The sequence below is a fragment of the Rattus norvegicus genome, chromosome 19 (genome assembly GCF_036323735.1).
Source record: "Rattus norvegicus strain BN/NHsdMcwi chromosome 19, GRCr8, whole genome shotgun sequence".
NCBI lineage: Eukaryota > Metazoa > Chordata > Mammalia > Rodentia > Muridae > Rattus > Rattus norvegicus.
In genome coordinates, this window is record NC_086037.1 from 51345447 (window position 1) to 51361175 (window position 15729).

General features: G+C 46.3%; 1 protein-coding gene across 2 annotated transcripts in view; it reads left to right on the forward strand.

The window, feature by feature from the left end:
* Window positions 1-8454, forward strand: part of Cdh3 (cadherin 3) — a 50487-nt gene extending 42033 nt beyond the window's left edge. For both annotated transcript variants that reach the window (XM_006255559.5, NM_053938.2), the window contains exons 14-16: window positions 4786-4916; window positions 5212-5358; window positions 7601-8454. In XM_006255559.5, coding sequence (XP_006255621.1) covers window positions 4786-4916; window positions 5212-5358; window positions 7601-7810 — 488 coding nt within the window. In that variant the 3' untranslated portion in view covers window positions 7811-8454. The remainder of the gene's footprint in view (window positions 1-4785; window positions 4917-5211; window positions 5359-7600) is intronic.
* The last annotated feature ends 7275 nt before the right edge of the window (window positions 8455-15729 follow it).

Below are 15729 nucleotides of genomic sequence, written 5' to 3' on the forward strand. Positions count from 1 at the left end.
ACATGCAAGCCCCAGATTTCTTTCCCTAAAAAATAGAATCTATCGCAGGTGCCTTTTCTGGCTTTTTGGCTTGCACTTCACATGCTCATAGCAGCCAGGTGTAGGTGTGGGACAAAGATGAGCCTTAACCACTCAGCACACTGTTCCCCAGTTAGCACACAGGCCCCAGAAAGTGAGGAGATGGGGCTGAGGGTGCAGCACAGAGAAAACTGGCACTGGCTGCCCAGGGAGAGTGGCCTCAGCAGCACAGATAGGACGAAGTTTAGCAGGCAAGTGAGTGCTGCCGGAGAGAGAAAGCCAGAAGAGGGACAGGGTTGGAAGTCTGCAGTTTTTTTAAAAATTTTTTTAAAGATTTATTTATTTAGTATACACTGTCGCTGTCTTCAGACACACTGGAAGAGGGCATTAGGTCTCATTACAATGGTTGTGAGCCACCATGTGGTTGCTGGGGTTTGAACTCAGGACCTCTGGAAGAGCAGTCAGTGCTCTTAACCACTGAGCCATCTCTCCAGTTTGAACTAGGATGAACAGAACAGGCCTCAATCAAGGAAGCCTGTAAATAAAGATTCCAATAAGAGAAGAAAAGCAACCATGCACATCTCCAGAAAACACCCTGGGGCAGGACTGTGCTCACTGTATGGAGACTGCGGTGGCTGTGCTGGGAAAGTAAGGGATAACATCAGAGGGTGTCATCATGGCCTCGTAGTGGGTCTTGTAGACTGCTGGAAAAACTCCGGGTTACTGGGAAGTCTCTAGAAGATCTGTAGCATTGAAGTGCTGTAAAATAACAAATTTTACGATATTCCTACTGAAAAGAACATGCAGGGCTGGAGTGGAGGCAGGGGACTGTTAGGAGACTGCTGCCATAGGTTACAGATGAGAGGATGGTAGGTGGCCACACCGGGATGGAGTAAAGAAAAGAGCTGGCGGGCTGGAGAGATGGCTCAGCAGTTAAGAGCACCCGACTGCTCTTCCAGAGGTCATGAGTTCAATTCCCAGCAACCACATGGTGGCTCACAACCATCTGTAAGGAGATCCGATGCCCTCTTCTGGTGTATCTGAAGACAGCAACAGTGTACTTATATATATAATAAATAAAATAAATCTTTAAAAAAAAAAAAGGAAAAGAGCTGGCAACCATTCCAAGCATTTGGGGATGAGCAAGTTAAAAACAGGATTTGGGGCTGGCCCTGGGGCCTCCTGCACCTTTCCTCAGCGCCCAGGCTCCCCAGCACTAATCAGTCAGTGCTTTGATGTTCCTTCCCATGAGTCATGAACCAGTTAGGGACTTTGTTCCCTGGGTTACAAACTTCATCAAAGTCCCTGGTGCTGCCTTTTGGTCTGTAGACTGTTGGATGTTTTTGCTAGTTGTTTGGTTTTATTTTCTGTCACTGTGATAAAATATCCTGACAAATGCTGGGTGACTCTGTCACGCACCTTTAATCACAGGACTCAGGAGGCAGAGGCAGGTAGATTTCAAGGTTAACCTGGAGGGAGTTCCAGGACAGCCAAGGCTACACGGAGAAACTCTGTCTCAATAACAAACCTGACAAAAGCAACTTAGGGGAGAAAAGTTTGTTTTCACTCCAGGTTCCACTCCAGAACTTGAAGTAGCTAGTCATATCTATAATCAAGATGCAATGACGCATCCCTTTAATCCCAGTACTCTGGAAGCAGAGGCAGGTAGATCTCTGTAAGTTTGAGGCTAGCTTAGTCTACATAACAAGCTTGTGGCTAGCCAGAGCTGCATCGTGAGATTCTGTCTCCAAAAAGGGATAAAGGAGGCTGGAACGACAGCTTAGCAATTATGAGTGCTAGTTGTTCTCCCAGAGAGTTCGATTCCTAGCACCCTAGCTTGTGGCTCATAACTATCTGTAACTCCAGTTCCCAGGGATCTGAGGCCCTCTTCTGACCTGTATGGACATCAAACATGTGCATGAGACACAGAAATATAAGCACCTGTGGGACAACAGAGACAGGATAGACGAATACTATGCTCACTTTTCTTTACTCATATATAGTTTAGGCTCCCTTGCCTAAGGAATGGTGGCACCCACAGTGGACAGTTCTTTCCACTTCAGGATAATCCCCACAGGCAAACCTGATCTAAACAATCCTTCCTTGAGATTCTCTTCCCAGGTCATTTTAGATTATGTTAAGTTGACAATTAAAACTAACCATCATACTAGTAGTAGTCACATCTTAGAAATTATTAAGGATAAGCAAGACCTCCTAAGAGAGCTCACTCCTATGTCACCCAGGTACTTAGACTAAGTTGAAATGAGCCCAGATTTCTATTTTAAGAGGATTGGGCCTTAGCCAGGCAGTGATGGCACACACTTTCAATCCCAGCATTCAGAAGGCAGAGGCAGGCAGACAGCTGTGAGTTTGAAGCCAACCTGGTCTACAGACTAGTTCCAGGACAGCACAAAGAATCCATGTTTCAGGAAAGAGAAAGAACTGGGCCATGACAGTATTAACCCAGGGACTTCACAAAGTATTGCTGCTTGATTGTACAATCAACTGGAAATCCAGAAGATAGCATGTGTCATGGTTGAATGAAACTTCCTTTATTGAGTATCAAGCCATGTAGCAGAAACTTTGATTTTAGTGAAAGAATACTTGCTTAACAGGCATGAACCCCTGAAACCCCTGGGTTCTATCCCCATAACCACATAAAAAAACTTGGTATGGCCAGGGCAGTGATGGCATAGGCCTTTAATCCAGCACTCAGGAGGCAGAGGCACATGGATCTCTAATTTCAAAGTCAACCTGATCTACAGAGAGTTCCAGGACATGCAGGGCTATAATGAGAATCCCTGTCTTCAAAAACAAAAACAGAATAAAGCCCAAAAAGCTGGGTATGGTACCAGACCCTGCAGGTCCAGTCACTGGGAAGCAGAGTCAGGAGAATAAGGTCATCGTTGGTTCCATCATGAGGTCAAGCTAGGGGACGCTATGACACCCTATCTAAAAAAGAAAAGTAAATAAAAGGGAAATAAGTTTGAACTATGATGGGGACTTGGGGAACTTCGATAAGGAAATACAGTTTCCTTTTGCCAGTTTGTTGAGGGAAGGGATCTGTCCCGCCAGACCAAATGGAGAAGTGAGTAGGTAGATACACATTAGCGCCTTGGGCGCCTGAGAAATCCAGCTTCCCTCAGGCCCCCAGACGGGGGAGGAAAAGAGATGAAAAGCCACATCTGGTCCATACCTATGTGTGCATCCTCAGAAGCCATGACCTCCCAAAGAAAGCTTGGCTCATCTAGACAGTGGTTCTAATCACCACCACCACTAATAACAACAACAATAACAACCACCTCAAACAGTAACTGCGTCAGCAAACGTGAGAGGGTACCCTATGACAGCCTGGCCTTAGCTGGCCAATTCTTCCCAGGCAAATGTTTTGCCAGTCTTACCAACTGTGTAACTGAAGACAGATCCCTTAAAATCCCAATTTAGCATTTGCAACTAGGTCAGTTACTACAGGGTATCAACATTAAATTACTTTACCTTTAAGTCCGTAGCTACTTATGGAAGGCAACAATGACAAGTATGGGGGCATCTGTTCCCTTAATGCCATCAGTGTGGAAAGTCTGATGTAGTAAGTGCTGTAGGGTTTTAGGTGGGAGTGGAGTCATGCTGCTTCCAGGAGGAGGAGACATTGAGCGGAGACCTAAAGGTAAAGCTATGAATGTGCACAAAAGTCAAAGGCTGGGGACTCTAAATATAAGTGGAGCAGGATATGGTAGTGTGTGCCTGAGATCCTAGCATTTGGGAGGTCTTGGAGGCAGGGTGTATTAGCAGGGTTCTCTAGAGGAACAGAACTTATAGAATGAATACACACAGACACACACACACACACACACCTCCTACACCTACATATAGGACTTATTAGAATGGCTTACAGGCTGTGGTCCAGCAAGTCTCACACAGACTGTCTACCAATGGAACATTCAAGAATTTAGTTGTTGGACTGGAAAGATGGTTCAGTGGTTAAGAGCACTGATGACTCTTCCAGGGGTCCTGAGTTCAAATCCCAGCAACCACATGGTGGCTCACAACCATCTGTAATGAGATCTGATGCTCTCTTCTGGTGTGTCTGAAGACAGCCACAGTGTACTTATATATAATAAATAAATAAATCTTTTAAAAAAAGAATTTAGTTAGGGGTTGGGGATTTGGCTCAGTGGTAGAGCACTTGCCTAGCAAGTGCAAGGCCCTGGGTTCGGTCCCCAGCTCCGGAAAAAAAAAAATAGAAAAAAAAAAAGAATTTAGTTATTTTTCAGTCCATGTGCTGGATATCTCAGCTGGTCTTCAGTATACACCAGAATCCCGAAGAAGTAAGGCTCTAATGCCAGTGAAGGGATGGACTTGCCAGCCAGAGAGAGAGCAAGCAGGCAAAAGGCAAGCTTCCTTCATCCATGTCCTTCATCTAAGCTGCCAGCAGAAGGTGTGGGCCAGATTAAAGGTGGATCTCCCCACCTCAGAAGATCTGGATTGAAAGTGGGTCTTCCCACTTCAAGTGGTTTAATTAAGACAAAACCCCTCACAAGTGTACCTGGCTGCTTGGGTTTTAGTTAATTCCAGATGTATTCAAGTTGACAACCAGGAGTAGCCATCAAACAAAGGGATCAGGAGCTCAAGACTAAGCTTCAGCTAGACAGTGAGACTAATCTGGGCTACGTGAGGCCCTCTCTGGAAATCAATCAATCAATCATCAATGCTCTGTGCTCTGGGGGTCCTCATGGTTGGGGGAGTGCTTACATTTCTCCACGCTTTCAGCCCTTCTTCTGGCGCTCCTTCTGTTGGTGAGAAAGAAGAGGAAGGTCAAAGAGCCCCTTCTGCTCCCAGAGGATGACACTCGTGACAATGTCTTCTATTATGGAGAAGAGGGTGGTGGCGAAGAGGACCAGGTGAGTCACTGGAGGGCTTAGAAGGTAGATTATGTTGACAAGCCCCAGCAAGCCCATCAGTCTTCATGCAGGACTGGCCACAGCTCCCTCTCCTGGGTAGGTGTCTAGTGCCATAGTCCCTTTGCCCCAGTTAAGTGGCTCTCAAGTCTGTCCTTAATTTGGAAGAAGATTGGGGAGTAAAAATGAGGGATTTCTGGGATCTCTGACCTCCTTGTAGAATGTCAGAGGAGTAAGATGTGACTGGTGGAGAAATGGGCACATTCTCAACCCAGTGGTCCCATTTGTTCTCATAAAGGACTATGACATCACTCAACTCCACCGGGGACTAGAGGCCAGGCCTGAGGTGGTTCTCCGCAACGACGTGGCACCAACCTTCATCCCCACCCCCATGTACCGCCCCCGGCCCGCCAACCCAGATGAAATCGGCAACTTCATCATCGAGGTGAGGCATGACAGGTTTACTGAGCAAGACCAGCCCTGAGTCAGGCACAAGCATGGAGAACAAACACTGGCTTTCTGTATTGACTGTGAATTCTAATCCTGGCTCTGTCCTCCAACTATGCGATCTCTGCATACTCGAATATCTGTGGGTTTCTCTTTCCTCGTCCACAAACTCCAGATTTCATTATTGAGCTACTAGGAAAATACTCCAGAGTCAGGCAGCTTAGGTTTTATTTGGGGTTTGGGGGTTTAAGGTTCTCTCCCTCTCCCTCTCCCTCTCCCTCTCCCTCTCCCTCTCCCTCTCCCTCTCCCTCTCCCTCTCCCCCTCCCCCTCCCCCTCCCCCTCCCTCTCCCTCTCCCTCTCCCTCTCCCTCTCCCTCTCCCTCTCCCCCTCCCCCTCCCCCTCCCCCTCCCCTTCCCCTCCCCCTCCCCCTCCCCCTCTCCCTCCTCCTCCCTCTCCCCCTCCCCCTCCCCCTCCCCCTCCCCCTTCCTCTCCCTCTCCCTCTCCCTGTTGGTTTTTGTAGATTGTTTTTAATTTATTTTTTTTTATTTGTGTGTATGAGTGTTTTGCCTACATTCATGTTTGTAAACAACATGTGCACGGTGCCCTCAGAGGCCATAAGAGGGTGTTGGATTCCCTGGAACTGGAGTTGTAGACAGTTGTGAGCCCTGTCCTCTGGAAGAGTAGCTGAGACTCTTGGCTGCTGAGCCATCTCTCCAGCCTCTGCTTTGCTTTGCTTGTTTGTTTGTTTGTTTGTTTGTGACAGGGTTTCTCTGTGTAGCCCTGGATGTTCTGGACCAGGCTCTCTGTAGACAAGGTTGGCCTCAAACTCGCAGAGACTCTCCGGTCTCTACCTTCCAAGTGCTGCAATCAATGGTGTATGATACTATTCCTGGCCTCTTGGGGGTGTTTATTTCATGTTTTTACGTTTTATATATGTTTTTAGTGTCTGTCTTCCATATCTGTCATGGTACACAAGTGAGGGTCAGAGGACAAGTTTTTAAGTTTTCATTTTATTTTCTGTTGGTGTATGTGGAGCTGGAGAGATGGCTCAACAGTTAAAAAGTATTTGCTGCTCTTCTAGAGGACTGGGGCTTGAATCTAAAAACCCACGGAGACTGACAGCATTCTGTAACTTCAGTTCTAGGGGTATCCAGTGCCCTCTTCTGGACTTTGCAGGCACTGCATACACATGGTGCATAGACACGTGCAGACAAAACACCAATGCACATAAAATAGATAAACCTTTTTTTTTTTAAAGATAAACCTTTTTTTTTTTTTTTGGTTCTTTTTTTTTGGAGCTGGGGACCGAACCCAGGGCCTTGCGCTTCCTAGGTAAGCGCTCTGCCACTGAGCTAAATCCCCAGCCCCTAAGATAAACCTTTTAAAAATAAAAGTAATTTTTAGGCCAGGCTTGGTGGCACACAACTTTAATTCCAGCATTCAGAAGGCAGAGGCAGGTGGATCCTTGTGAGTTTGAGGACAGCCTGGTCTACAGAGCAAGTTCCAGGACAGCCAAGGCTACACAGAGAAGCCCTGTCTCGAACCCCTCCAAATAATAATAACAGTAATAATAACAACAATAATTTTTAAAAGTTCGTGTAGTAGTATATGTCTTTAGTACCAGAATTTAATAGGCAAAAGCAAGCAGATCTCTGAGTTCAACACCAGCCTGGCCTACAGAGTAAGTTCCAGAACAGCCAGGGCTTCATAGGGAGACCCTGTCTCAAAAAAGAAAACAAAACAAACAAACAAAAAAAAAAACAAAATGATAATAGTTTTTTTTTTTAAATTAAGTACTGGACTGCTCTTCCAGAAGTCCTGAGTTCAAATCCCAGCAACCACATGGTGGCTCACAGCCATCTGTAATGGGGATCTGATGCCCTCTTCTGGTGTGTCTGAAGACAGCTACAGTGTATTCACATATACTAAATAAAGTCTTTTTTTTTTTTCTTTTTTCTTTTTTTCGGAGCTGGGGACCGAACCCAGGGCCTTGCGCTCGCTAAACGAGCGCTCTACCGCTGAGCTAAATCCCCAACCCCCTAAATAAAGTCTTAAAAAACAAAAATAATTAAGTGCATGTATCTAGGGAGGAAAGTGTCCATGTGGAGCTAGGGGGTGGGTCCACGTGGGGGTAGGGATGGGTATAGAGGCTCAGCAGGAGTACTGATTTGTCAGAACCCAGGCAGCTGGCAAGGGTCTCCATCCAATGTGTGCTGACTGCTGCTCTCTACTAACCTAGAACCTGAAAGCTGCCAACACAGACCCCACTGCTCCTCCCTACGACTCCCTGCTGGTGTTTGACTACGAGGGCAGTGGCTCTGATGCTGCCTCCCTGAGCTCCCTCACCTCCTCCACCTCTGATCAGGACCAGGACTACAACTACCTTACCGAGTGGGGAAGTCGATTCAAGAAACTGGCTGACATGTATGGTGGCGGTGAGGATGACTAGACTGGCCGGCCATGCTGTCCAGGCAAGAACTACAGACAGGTCACAGCAGCATCTCAGGGGAGCTCTCACTCCTGCTCCTGAGGACTCTGAAGCTCGCCAGGAAGTCGCCCGCAAAGCAGGCTGCATCTGACATGAAGGCTAGACTGTGAGCCTTTCAAATGGGAGGATGTGACTCTGACTTCAACACTGATCCCCCTCAGCCGATGCTGAGCCCTCAGAATGGACTGTCTAGAGGTCTCCCGCCTGCCACACAGGGCTCAGGGCAGAACTTGCTCTGATGCCCTTGGTGACTTTCTCCACTTGAATGGCTCTCTCTTTAGAAAGAGACCTCTCACTAAGGCCCCTTTTTCCTTTAATGCAGTTTTCATAAAGAGGCTCAGGGTGGGGCAGGGTGCAGACATCAGTCTCCCTTCAGGCCCTCCAGAAGAGAAGCCTACAGGGCACTGGCCCTGGTACATTTCTCTGATCTCCAGGTCTTGAGGCCTCACATTGGGAGGGATAAATGCTTTTTTTTTTTTTTTTAATGAGTATATCTAAGTTGTCTTGTATTTTTTTATTTTCCCTGATGTGTGCTGTAGATGGAGAGTGATGACAATCGTGTAAATGTACTAGAATTTTTTTATTAAAATGAACTTTTTCCCAGAGGTGCTAGGGGAGTGAATTTAAGACAAAAGAGTTAACGTAGTTCTCATACTATGCGTTATGTGAAGCGTTTGGTTTGGTGGGCTTTAGACTCTGACAAGCTCTTGCAAATGCCCTCGCTTCTCTCTCTCTCCCACTTCCCCACCTGTGGTAGATGCACTCAGGATTCACTTGCATGGCCTTGCAAGCTCAGCTGATCTCAGGGCTGAGGCAGAAATGATGCCTGAGGGCTGGAGGTAGGACACAGACCACCCTCCCCTTGCAGCTTCAGAGTTAGGGGAGAACCTCAGTTAACTTCCTTCTCTGGAACTGAGTGCTCCAAGCCCATATTCAGGACTTGGGAGGTGAGATCTAGAGCTCCGGAGTCTTGGTGAGCTATATAGCAAGCATGTCCACCTAGCGATGGGGGCGGAGGAAGGCTCGTGGGTGGTGTGCGTATGTAATCCTAGCACTCTGCAGAGGCAGGAGAGCTCGAATTGGAGATCAGCCTGGCTTACCCATCAAGACTCTTGTCTCAAGAAACAAAAATTCTTCCTGGTGGGCCAGAGCTTTGTGGCGAGACCATGTCTCAAACAAACAAACAAACAAACAAACAAGCGGGTTTTCTGGTTGAATAAATTGATAACCTGCCATTTGGTAAGGGCTGCCATTCACTCAGAACTTTTTAAGTCAGCCTGAGTGACAGTGACTTCTTTGTGAGGGTTGGGTTTTTTGGTTTTTGGGGGGTTTGTTTTGCTTTGTTTTAAATAATACGTAAAAAAGTCAAGCAAAACAGGAAATTAGAGAATTCACTCAAAATAAATAAAATTATTTTAATAATAAAATAATATTAAAATAAATTACAATGTTCCTGACACTGCCAGAGCAAGAGAACCTAAGTCAGAATGATGTCTTTGAAGTGAAGTCCAAAATTATTCTTTTCTATTGTTTTATGTATGTGGGTGTTTTCCCTGCATGGGTGTCTTTGTACCGGTGTCCCTTTTGCCCAAGGAGGCAACAGAAGAAAGTGGTGAAGTGTTGGATCCCTGGACCTGGGGTTATATAGAGTGCTACAAGTTGCCCTGTAGTGCTGGGAATTGAACCCAGGTCCTCCTGAAGAGAAGTCAGCATTCTTTACCATTTAGCCATCTCTCTCCAGCCCCACAAAATTGTTATTTTCAGATGTTGAGTATGGCCATAGACAAAAACATCCTTTTCAGTGAGTGAGAAGAGTGAATGGGGCTAAAGGAATCAGTGAAGTTACAATATATGCTTCTTCCCCTGATGGTGACATTTGTTTTGTTTTGTTTTGTTTCATTTTAGAGAAAGGGTCTCTCTAACCCAGGTGTTAGACCTCACACTTAACTGAGTGGATAATTGTCTTTTCTAAGGTTTATTTTTATGCATATGAATGTCTTGCTTCACGTATGTATGTGCACTGTACATGTGTTATCTAGAGAGGCCACAAAAGGGTATCAGCTCCTCTGGAACTGGAGTTAAAGAACAGACAGTGTAAGCTGCCATGTGAGTGCTGGTGTTATGGAGAACCCACCAAAGACACACTCAGACACCGTCTGTAGACAATTGAAATTCTTTATTCCAACTGTCTAGAACTGCACTTGGGTATTCAGGACGCAAGTGTAGCCCTGAGCTTTTAGAGCAAGGGGCTTTAAAGGCAAAAACTACATCCTTGTCTCTTGTTTGACAGCTGCAGGAGGAGGTTTTGAGCAAGCAGGTAGGTTAACAGAAGCTAAGATAAGCAGTTAGCAGGAAGGGGAGGTTTTGCACAAGCAGGTTGTTTAACAGAAATCAAAATAAGTTAGCTGGAGATCTTGACCCTTGGCTTCTTAGTTGAGTTGGAGCTCAAATTCTAGTCAAACCTAAGATTGCTTCCACATGGAGGAAACTCTGTTATTATGTCACTGGGAATTAAACCACAGGTCTTCTGTAGAAATATCAAGTACTCTTTTTTTTTTTCCCTTCGGAGCTGGGGACCGAACCCAGGGCCTTGCGCTTGCTAAGCAAGCGCTCTACCACTGAGCTAAATCCCCAACCCATATCAAGTGCTCTTAAACTGCTGAGACTATCTCTCCAGTTCCAGGAATGGTTAAGTCTTTAAAGCAGCTGTATTTCTAATCCATCCTGAACCTAGAAGCCCCAGCTGTCACCTGATGTGCAGGCATGCTGGGGGTGGACCCTGCAGTTGAGTTATTCAGACTTCAGGTGATCAGGGTGTATGCTTAGGTTTGATATCAAGACTGACAATTAATGCCACCTGATGAAATCCAAAGAGAATTCTGGGGACAAGTAAGATGGCTCAACAATTGAAGGTGCCTGCCACGAGATCCAACAGCCTGAGTGTGCTCACTGGAACCCATATTGTCCTGGGAGCTCCACATGTGTGCCAATGGCCTGCATACCCATGCACATGCACACTAGTAAAAATATAATAAAAAATATTTAAGGGAATTATGTGGGTTTCTCGCCTATTCTTGATTTGTTTGTTCCTCAGTCCTCAGACCAAGGCTGTTCCTGCTTCTTCTTTTGAGCCTTTGGTCCCCCTGCTGTTCTTGTTGATAAGCAGGTATGGGAGGATAGGATGTCCTAGCCAGTCACACCTGCTGCCCCTTATCTTTGACTCCCCTCTCAGAGGCTGAATGAAGCTGGGAAATCTTATCTGCAGCTGCACAAAACCAAACAGCCACTGTTCACCCAGCTTCCCTCCTGGGATTCTTGGAAAGTGTCAGGGGAGAAATGGCTTTTCACAGCCAAGTCTGGTCTCTGTGAATGAATCTAGGCATCTTTGACAACAGGGAGGGGAAATAGTCACCAGCCTGAGTGTCTGGGAAGAACAGGCCTAGACTAGGTGGTTAGGGTATGTGCCATTCTGTTCTCTTGCTACGAACATGCTTCCCATCTACAAAATAAACCTGTGGCCATTAGGTTCTATAGCAAGACACCAGGGGCTGTGAGATGGTTCAGCAGGTATAGGTGCTTGCTGATCTGGGACCCAGAGAACTGACTTCCTAAAGTTGTTCCCAGACCCACACACACATGAACACACAAACTAAAAAAAAAAAAAAAAAGAAGAAGAAAAAGCTGTTTTTTAAAAAAGGGCTGGAGAGATGGCTCAGCGGTTAAAAGCACTGACTGCTCTTCCAGAGGTCCTGAGTTCAAATCCCAGCAACCACGTGGTGGCTCACAACCATCTGTAATGAGATCTGATGCCCTCTTCTGGTGTGTCTGAAGACAGTGATAGTGTACTCATATATAATAAATCAATAACTAAATAAATAAATAAAGAGAGAGAGAGAGAGAGCACTGACTACTCTTCCAGAGGTCCTGAGTTCAATTCCCAGCAACCACATGGTGGCTCACAACCATCTATAATGGGATCCAGTGCCCTTTTCTGGTGTGTCTGAAGACAACAACAGTGTTACATACATGAAATAAATTTTTTAAAAATATATTTTCAGAATATAAGTCAGCATCTCTATTCCTGGCGAGTGATAGTTGCACATGCATATGCACGTATACACACACACACACACACACACACACACACACACACATACACACACACACAAAGGCTGCCATGCTAATGAGAACTGCCTGGGTTTTTGGCTGATCGTTTACGTTCATCAGCTGTGTGTGTCCTCCAACTTTATCCCGTGTGTAGCACCCACGTTTTGTGTCATACTTTTGCATAACACTGTGGGGACCCCTCTGTTGTCTCCATCAAACCCAATTTGGCCTTGATCTGCCCTCACCACAGTCTGTGAATGTAATTCTAGGTGTTTGTTTTGTTTCTAACAACAATGTCCAGGGCATCTGCTTTGTGGAGGCTTCAAAGCTGCCTCCAGGTCTGATGAGAGCTGAGGATGCAGTTCCGGCTGAGATCAGGGCTCTTGGAGTGGAAGGCCCAACCTGGGATGGCTGGTTAGTGTTGAGAAAACCTCTCAGGTCTACTCCTCAGATCTGTCCCCAGGCTTCTAAAAAGCCCAAAAGAAAAGAAAAAGTGAATCTTCAAGAATGCACCGAACCGGGCTGGAGAGATGGCTCAGCGGTTAAGAGCACCCAACTGCTCTTCCAGAGGTCATGAGTTCAATTCCCAGCAACCACATGGTGGCTCACAACCATCTGTAAAGAGATCTGATGCCCTCTTCTGGTGTGTCTGAAGACAGCTACGGTGTACTTATATATAATAAATAAATAAATCTTAAAAAAAAAAAAAAAAAAGAATGCACCGAACCAAAGATCCCAGTACTAGGGGAAGTACTAGTTCAAAGCCAGCCTGGCGCTTCCTGGTGAAACTTTCAGAACAACAGCAAAACAAACCCACCCCCACACCCAGCCCCTGAGAGCTTTCCTGTGGGAAAGATCTTAGATTCCCTGAGCCCTGTATCCTCAGCGCCCTCCCAGCGTGGTAGCAGGCCTTTTTACATTGTCGCTCACCTAGCATTGTTTTGTGGGGTTTTCCCCCTCCATTAGGTTGCAGGTAATTCTGCATGCCCAGTCATCCCATGGCCTAAAAAGGAATTAAGATTGTGGCTGGCTGTCCAGTCAAGGCAGGGACTCTGTGAGGCCAGCTAGGTGACAGGCCACCATTGATACTTGGGGCAGTCCCCCTGGAAAGTCCCACCAGCAGCCTACCCCGTGTGTCTAGTTGGCTCACTGGCGAACTCCATGGGCTACCTGCCCCAAACACTGCAGGCAGAGCCTTCCTTCCCACCTCCAACTTTTCCTTTTTGTTGTTTTGTTTTGAGAGGGATTCTCTGTGTAGCCCTCGCTGTCCTGGAACTCACTGTGTAGACCAGGTTGGCCTCTGCATCCAGAGTGCTGGGATTAAAGGCATAAGGTGCCACTGCTGGTCTTCCCAGCACTTTTTCTTTTTTTTTTTTTAAACATTTATTTATTTATTATATATAAGTCCACTGTAGCTGCCTTCAGACACACCAGAAGAGGGCATCAGATCTCATTACAGATGGTTGTGAGCCACCATGTGGTTGCTGGGAATCGAACTCAGGACCTCTGGAAGAGCAGTCAGTGCTCTTAACCACTGAGCCATCTCTCCAGCCCCCGCCCAGCACTTTTTCTAAGGAAGCATGGTTCAGAGGCCAGATTCAGATCCTGCACTTCTGGATGAGGCCTTGGGCAAATCGCTTTGGTTCTCTGTGCCTCATTTTTTTCCCATTTGCAAATGGGGTGAGTAAGCAGATCTTCATCTGGAAAGTGCTCAGAGGGTGCCTGGCTTGGAAGGGCTGTGTAAGACTGATTGGTGTAGGAGGTAGAGGGGAGTGTGAGGCCTGCTTAACATCCCTACACACGGAGTCTGTGTGGAAGGTGAACATCCATGGGAAGAATTCTCGGAAATTCCCAGACTGCTAAGGGACATCTCCAATGATCAATTGCTGTGGTTATCCCTAGGGAACGTTCCTCTCCCTCCCAGCAGAGGGCACCATTCTCCAAACCACAGCTGGGGCTGGCATTTGCAGCCTGGCTTGACGGGGTGGTGCCACAGGAAGCAAGGGCACATGCCACAGGGCCACTGGCGGTGGCATACCTTACACGGAAGTCTGCTTGTGAAGACAGTTCAGCCTGCACAGAACCTATGCTTGGCAAATACTTGTTGAATCAGTGAACAAAAGAGCTCTCTGATGATATACCCTAGATGGGGATGATGGCTGAAGAGACCCCTGCAGTCCATATTTATTGGACTGTGTGATGGGCTATGGCCTTTACCAAAGAGTTGGAGTTGCTTACGGTCTCTCAACGAGGTGGGTTTTTTTTGTTTTTTTTTTTTGTTTTTTTTTTTTTGTTTTTTTGTTTTTTTATGGTTTCCTTTTAAAAAGGAAGTTGAGAGCCAGAGAGACGGACAGCTCAGTGGTTAAGAGCATGATGTGTTGCTCTTGCAGAGGGCCCAAGTTCAATGCCCAGCATGGTGACTCACAAATATTGATAACTCCAGTTCCAGAGGATTCAAGACCCTCTTTTGTCTTGCATGGGCACCGGCATGCATACAGTAAACAAATATACATGCTAGCAAAACATCTGTACTTATATGATAATTAAAATTAATAAGTTTAAAACAAATGCCAAGGGCTGGAGAGATGGTTCAGTGGTTAAGAGCACTGACTGCTCTTCCAGAGGTCCTGAGTTCAAATCCCAGCAACCACATGGTGGCTCACAACCATCTGTAATGGGATCCGATGCCCTCTTCTGGTGTGTCTGAAGACAGCTACAGTGTACTCATAAGAATAAAATAAATCTTTGAAAAAAAGAAAAAAGGAAACGGTGAGTTAGTTTAAGTGCTGGGCTGGGCGTGGTGGCACACCAGCGTGCATCCCTGTAATCAGCACTTAAGAGGCAAACTGAGACAGGAGAATTCAGAGTTCTGGACCAGCCTGATCTATGGGAAGACACCCAGATAGAGTGACAAGGGAGACAGGTTCAGATCCAGTTCTCCTGGATCTCCAAGGATGGGCCTTTATGTTTTCTTTGAGGCTGGTGTCTCATGTGTACCAGGTTGTTCAAATCTGAACTCACTCTGTAGCTTCCAACCTCTGTTCTGTCTCTACTGCTCAGATGCTAACCTAAGAGGAAATGGACCACCATGCCTACCTTATGAAATGCTGTAACTGGACCTAAAGCGTCATGAGTGGCAAGTGTTCTAGCAAACGAGGCACCTCTAGTCAGCAGCCCTTTTATCATAAGATTAAAACCTCTGCCAGGCATGACGGTAAATATACTTCGGCATCCAGGAAGCAGAGGGCAGAGACAGGCAGATCTCTGAGTTCTAGACCAGCCTGGGTTATGTAGCTAGCTCCAGGACAGCTAGAACTACACAGAAAGACTGTCTCAAAAACCCAAAACCAAACAACCAGCCAGACAAACAAGAACAAACCAAGGCTGGCTCCTACAGGGTTACGTGTCACCCTGCTAGAGGTTACAGCTGGAGCCAAAATGCAGGCACACATGGGACAAAACTAGCCTTCAGATGTTACTCTGGTCCTGCAGTAAGGCAGGACTGCCCATATGACTATAGGACTCTAGGTTCTACATCAGCCCTTCCAGCCTTTTTGGGGGGCCCCTTTGAATGTAAGCTCTATATCTCAGGGTCTTTGTATTCATTCACGTAACAACTACTTACTGATCAAACTTGTTCTATGCCAGGTACCATTGTTGGTGATGGAGAAAAAGAAATTTGGCAAGCAGCTAAAAATCCAAACTCTGACATGTCGGGGTCTCTGGTTAAAAATTGTGTAGTCTTGGTGCAGTGGCATAGACCTGTAATCCTG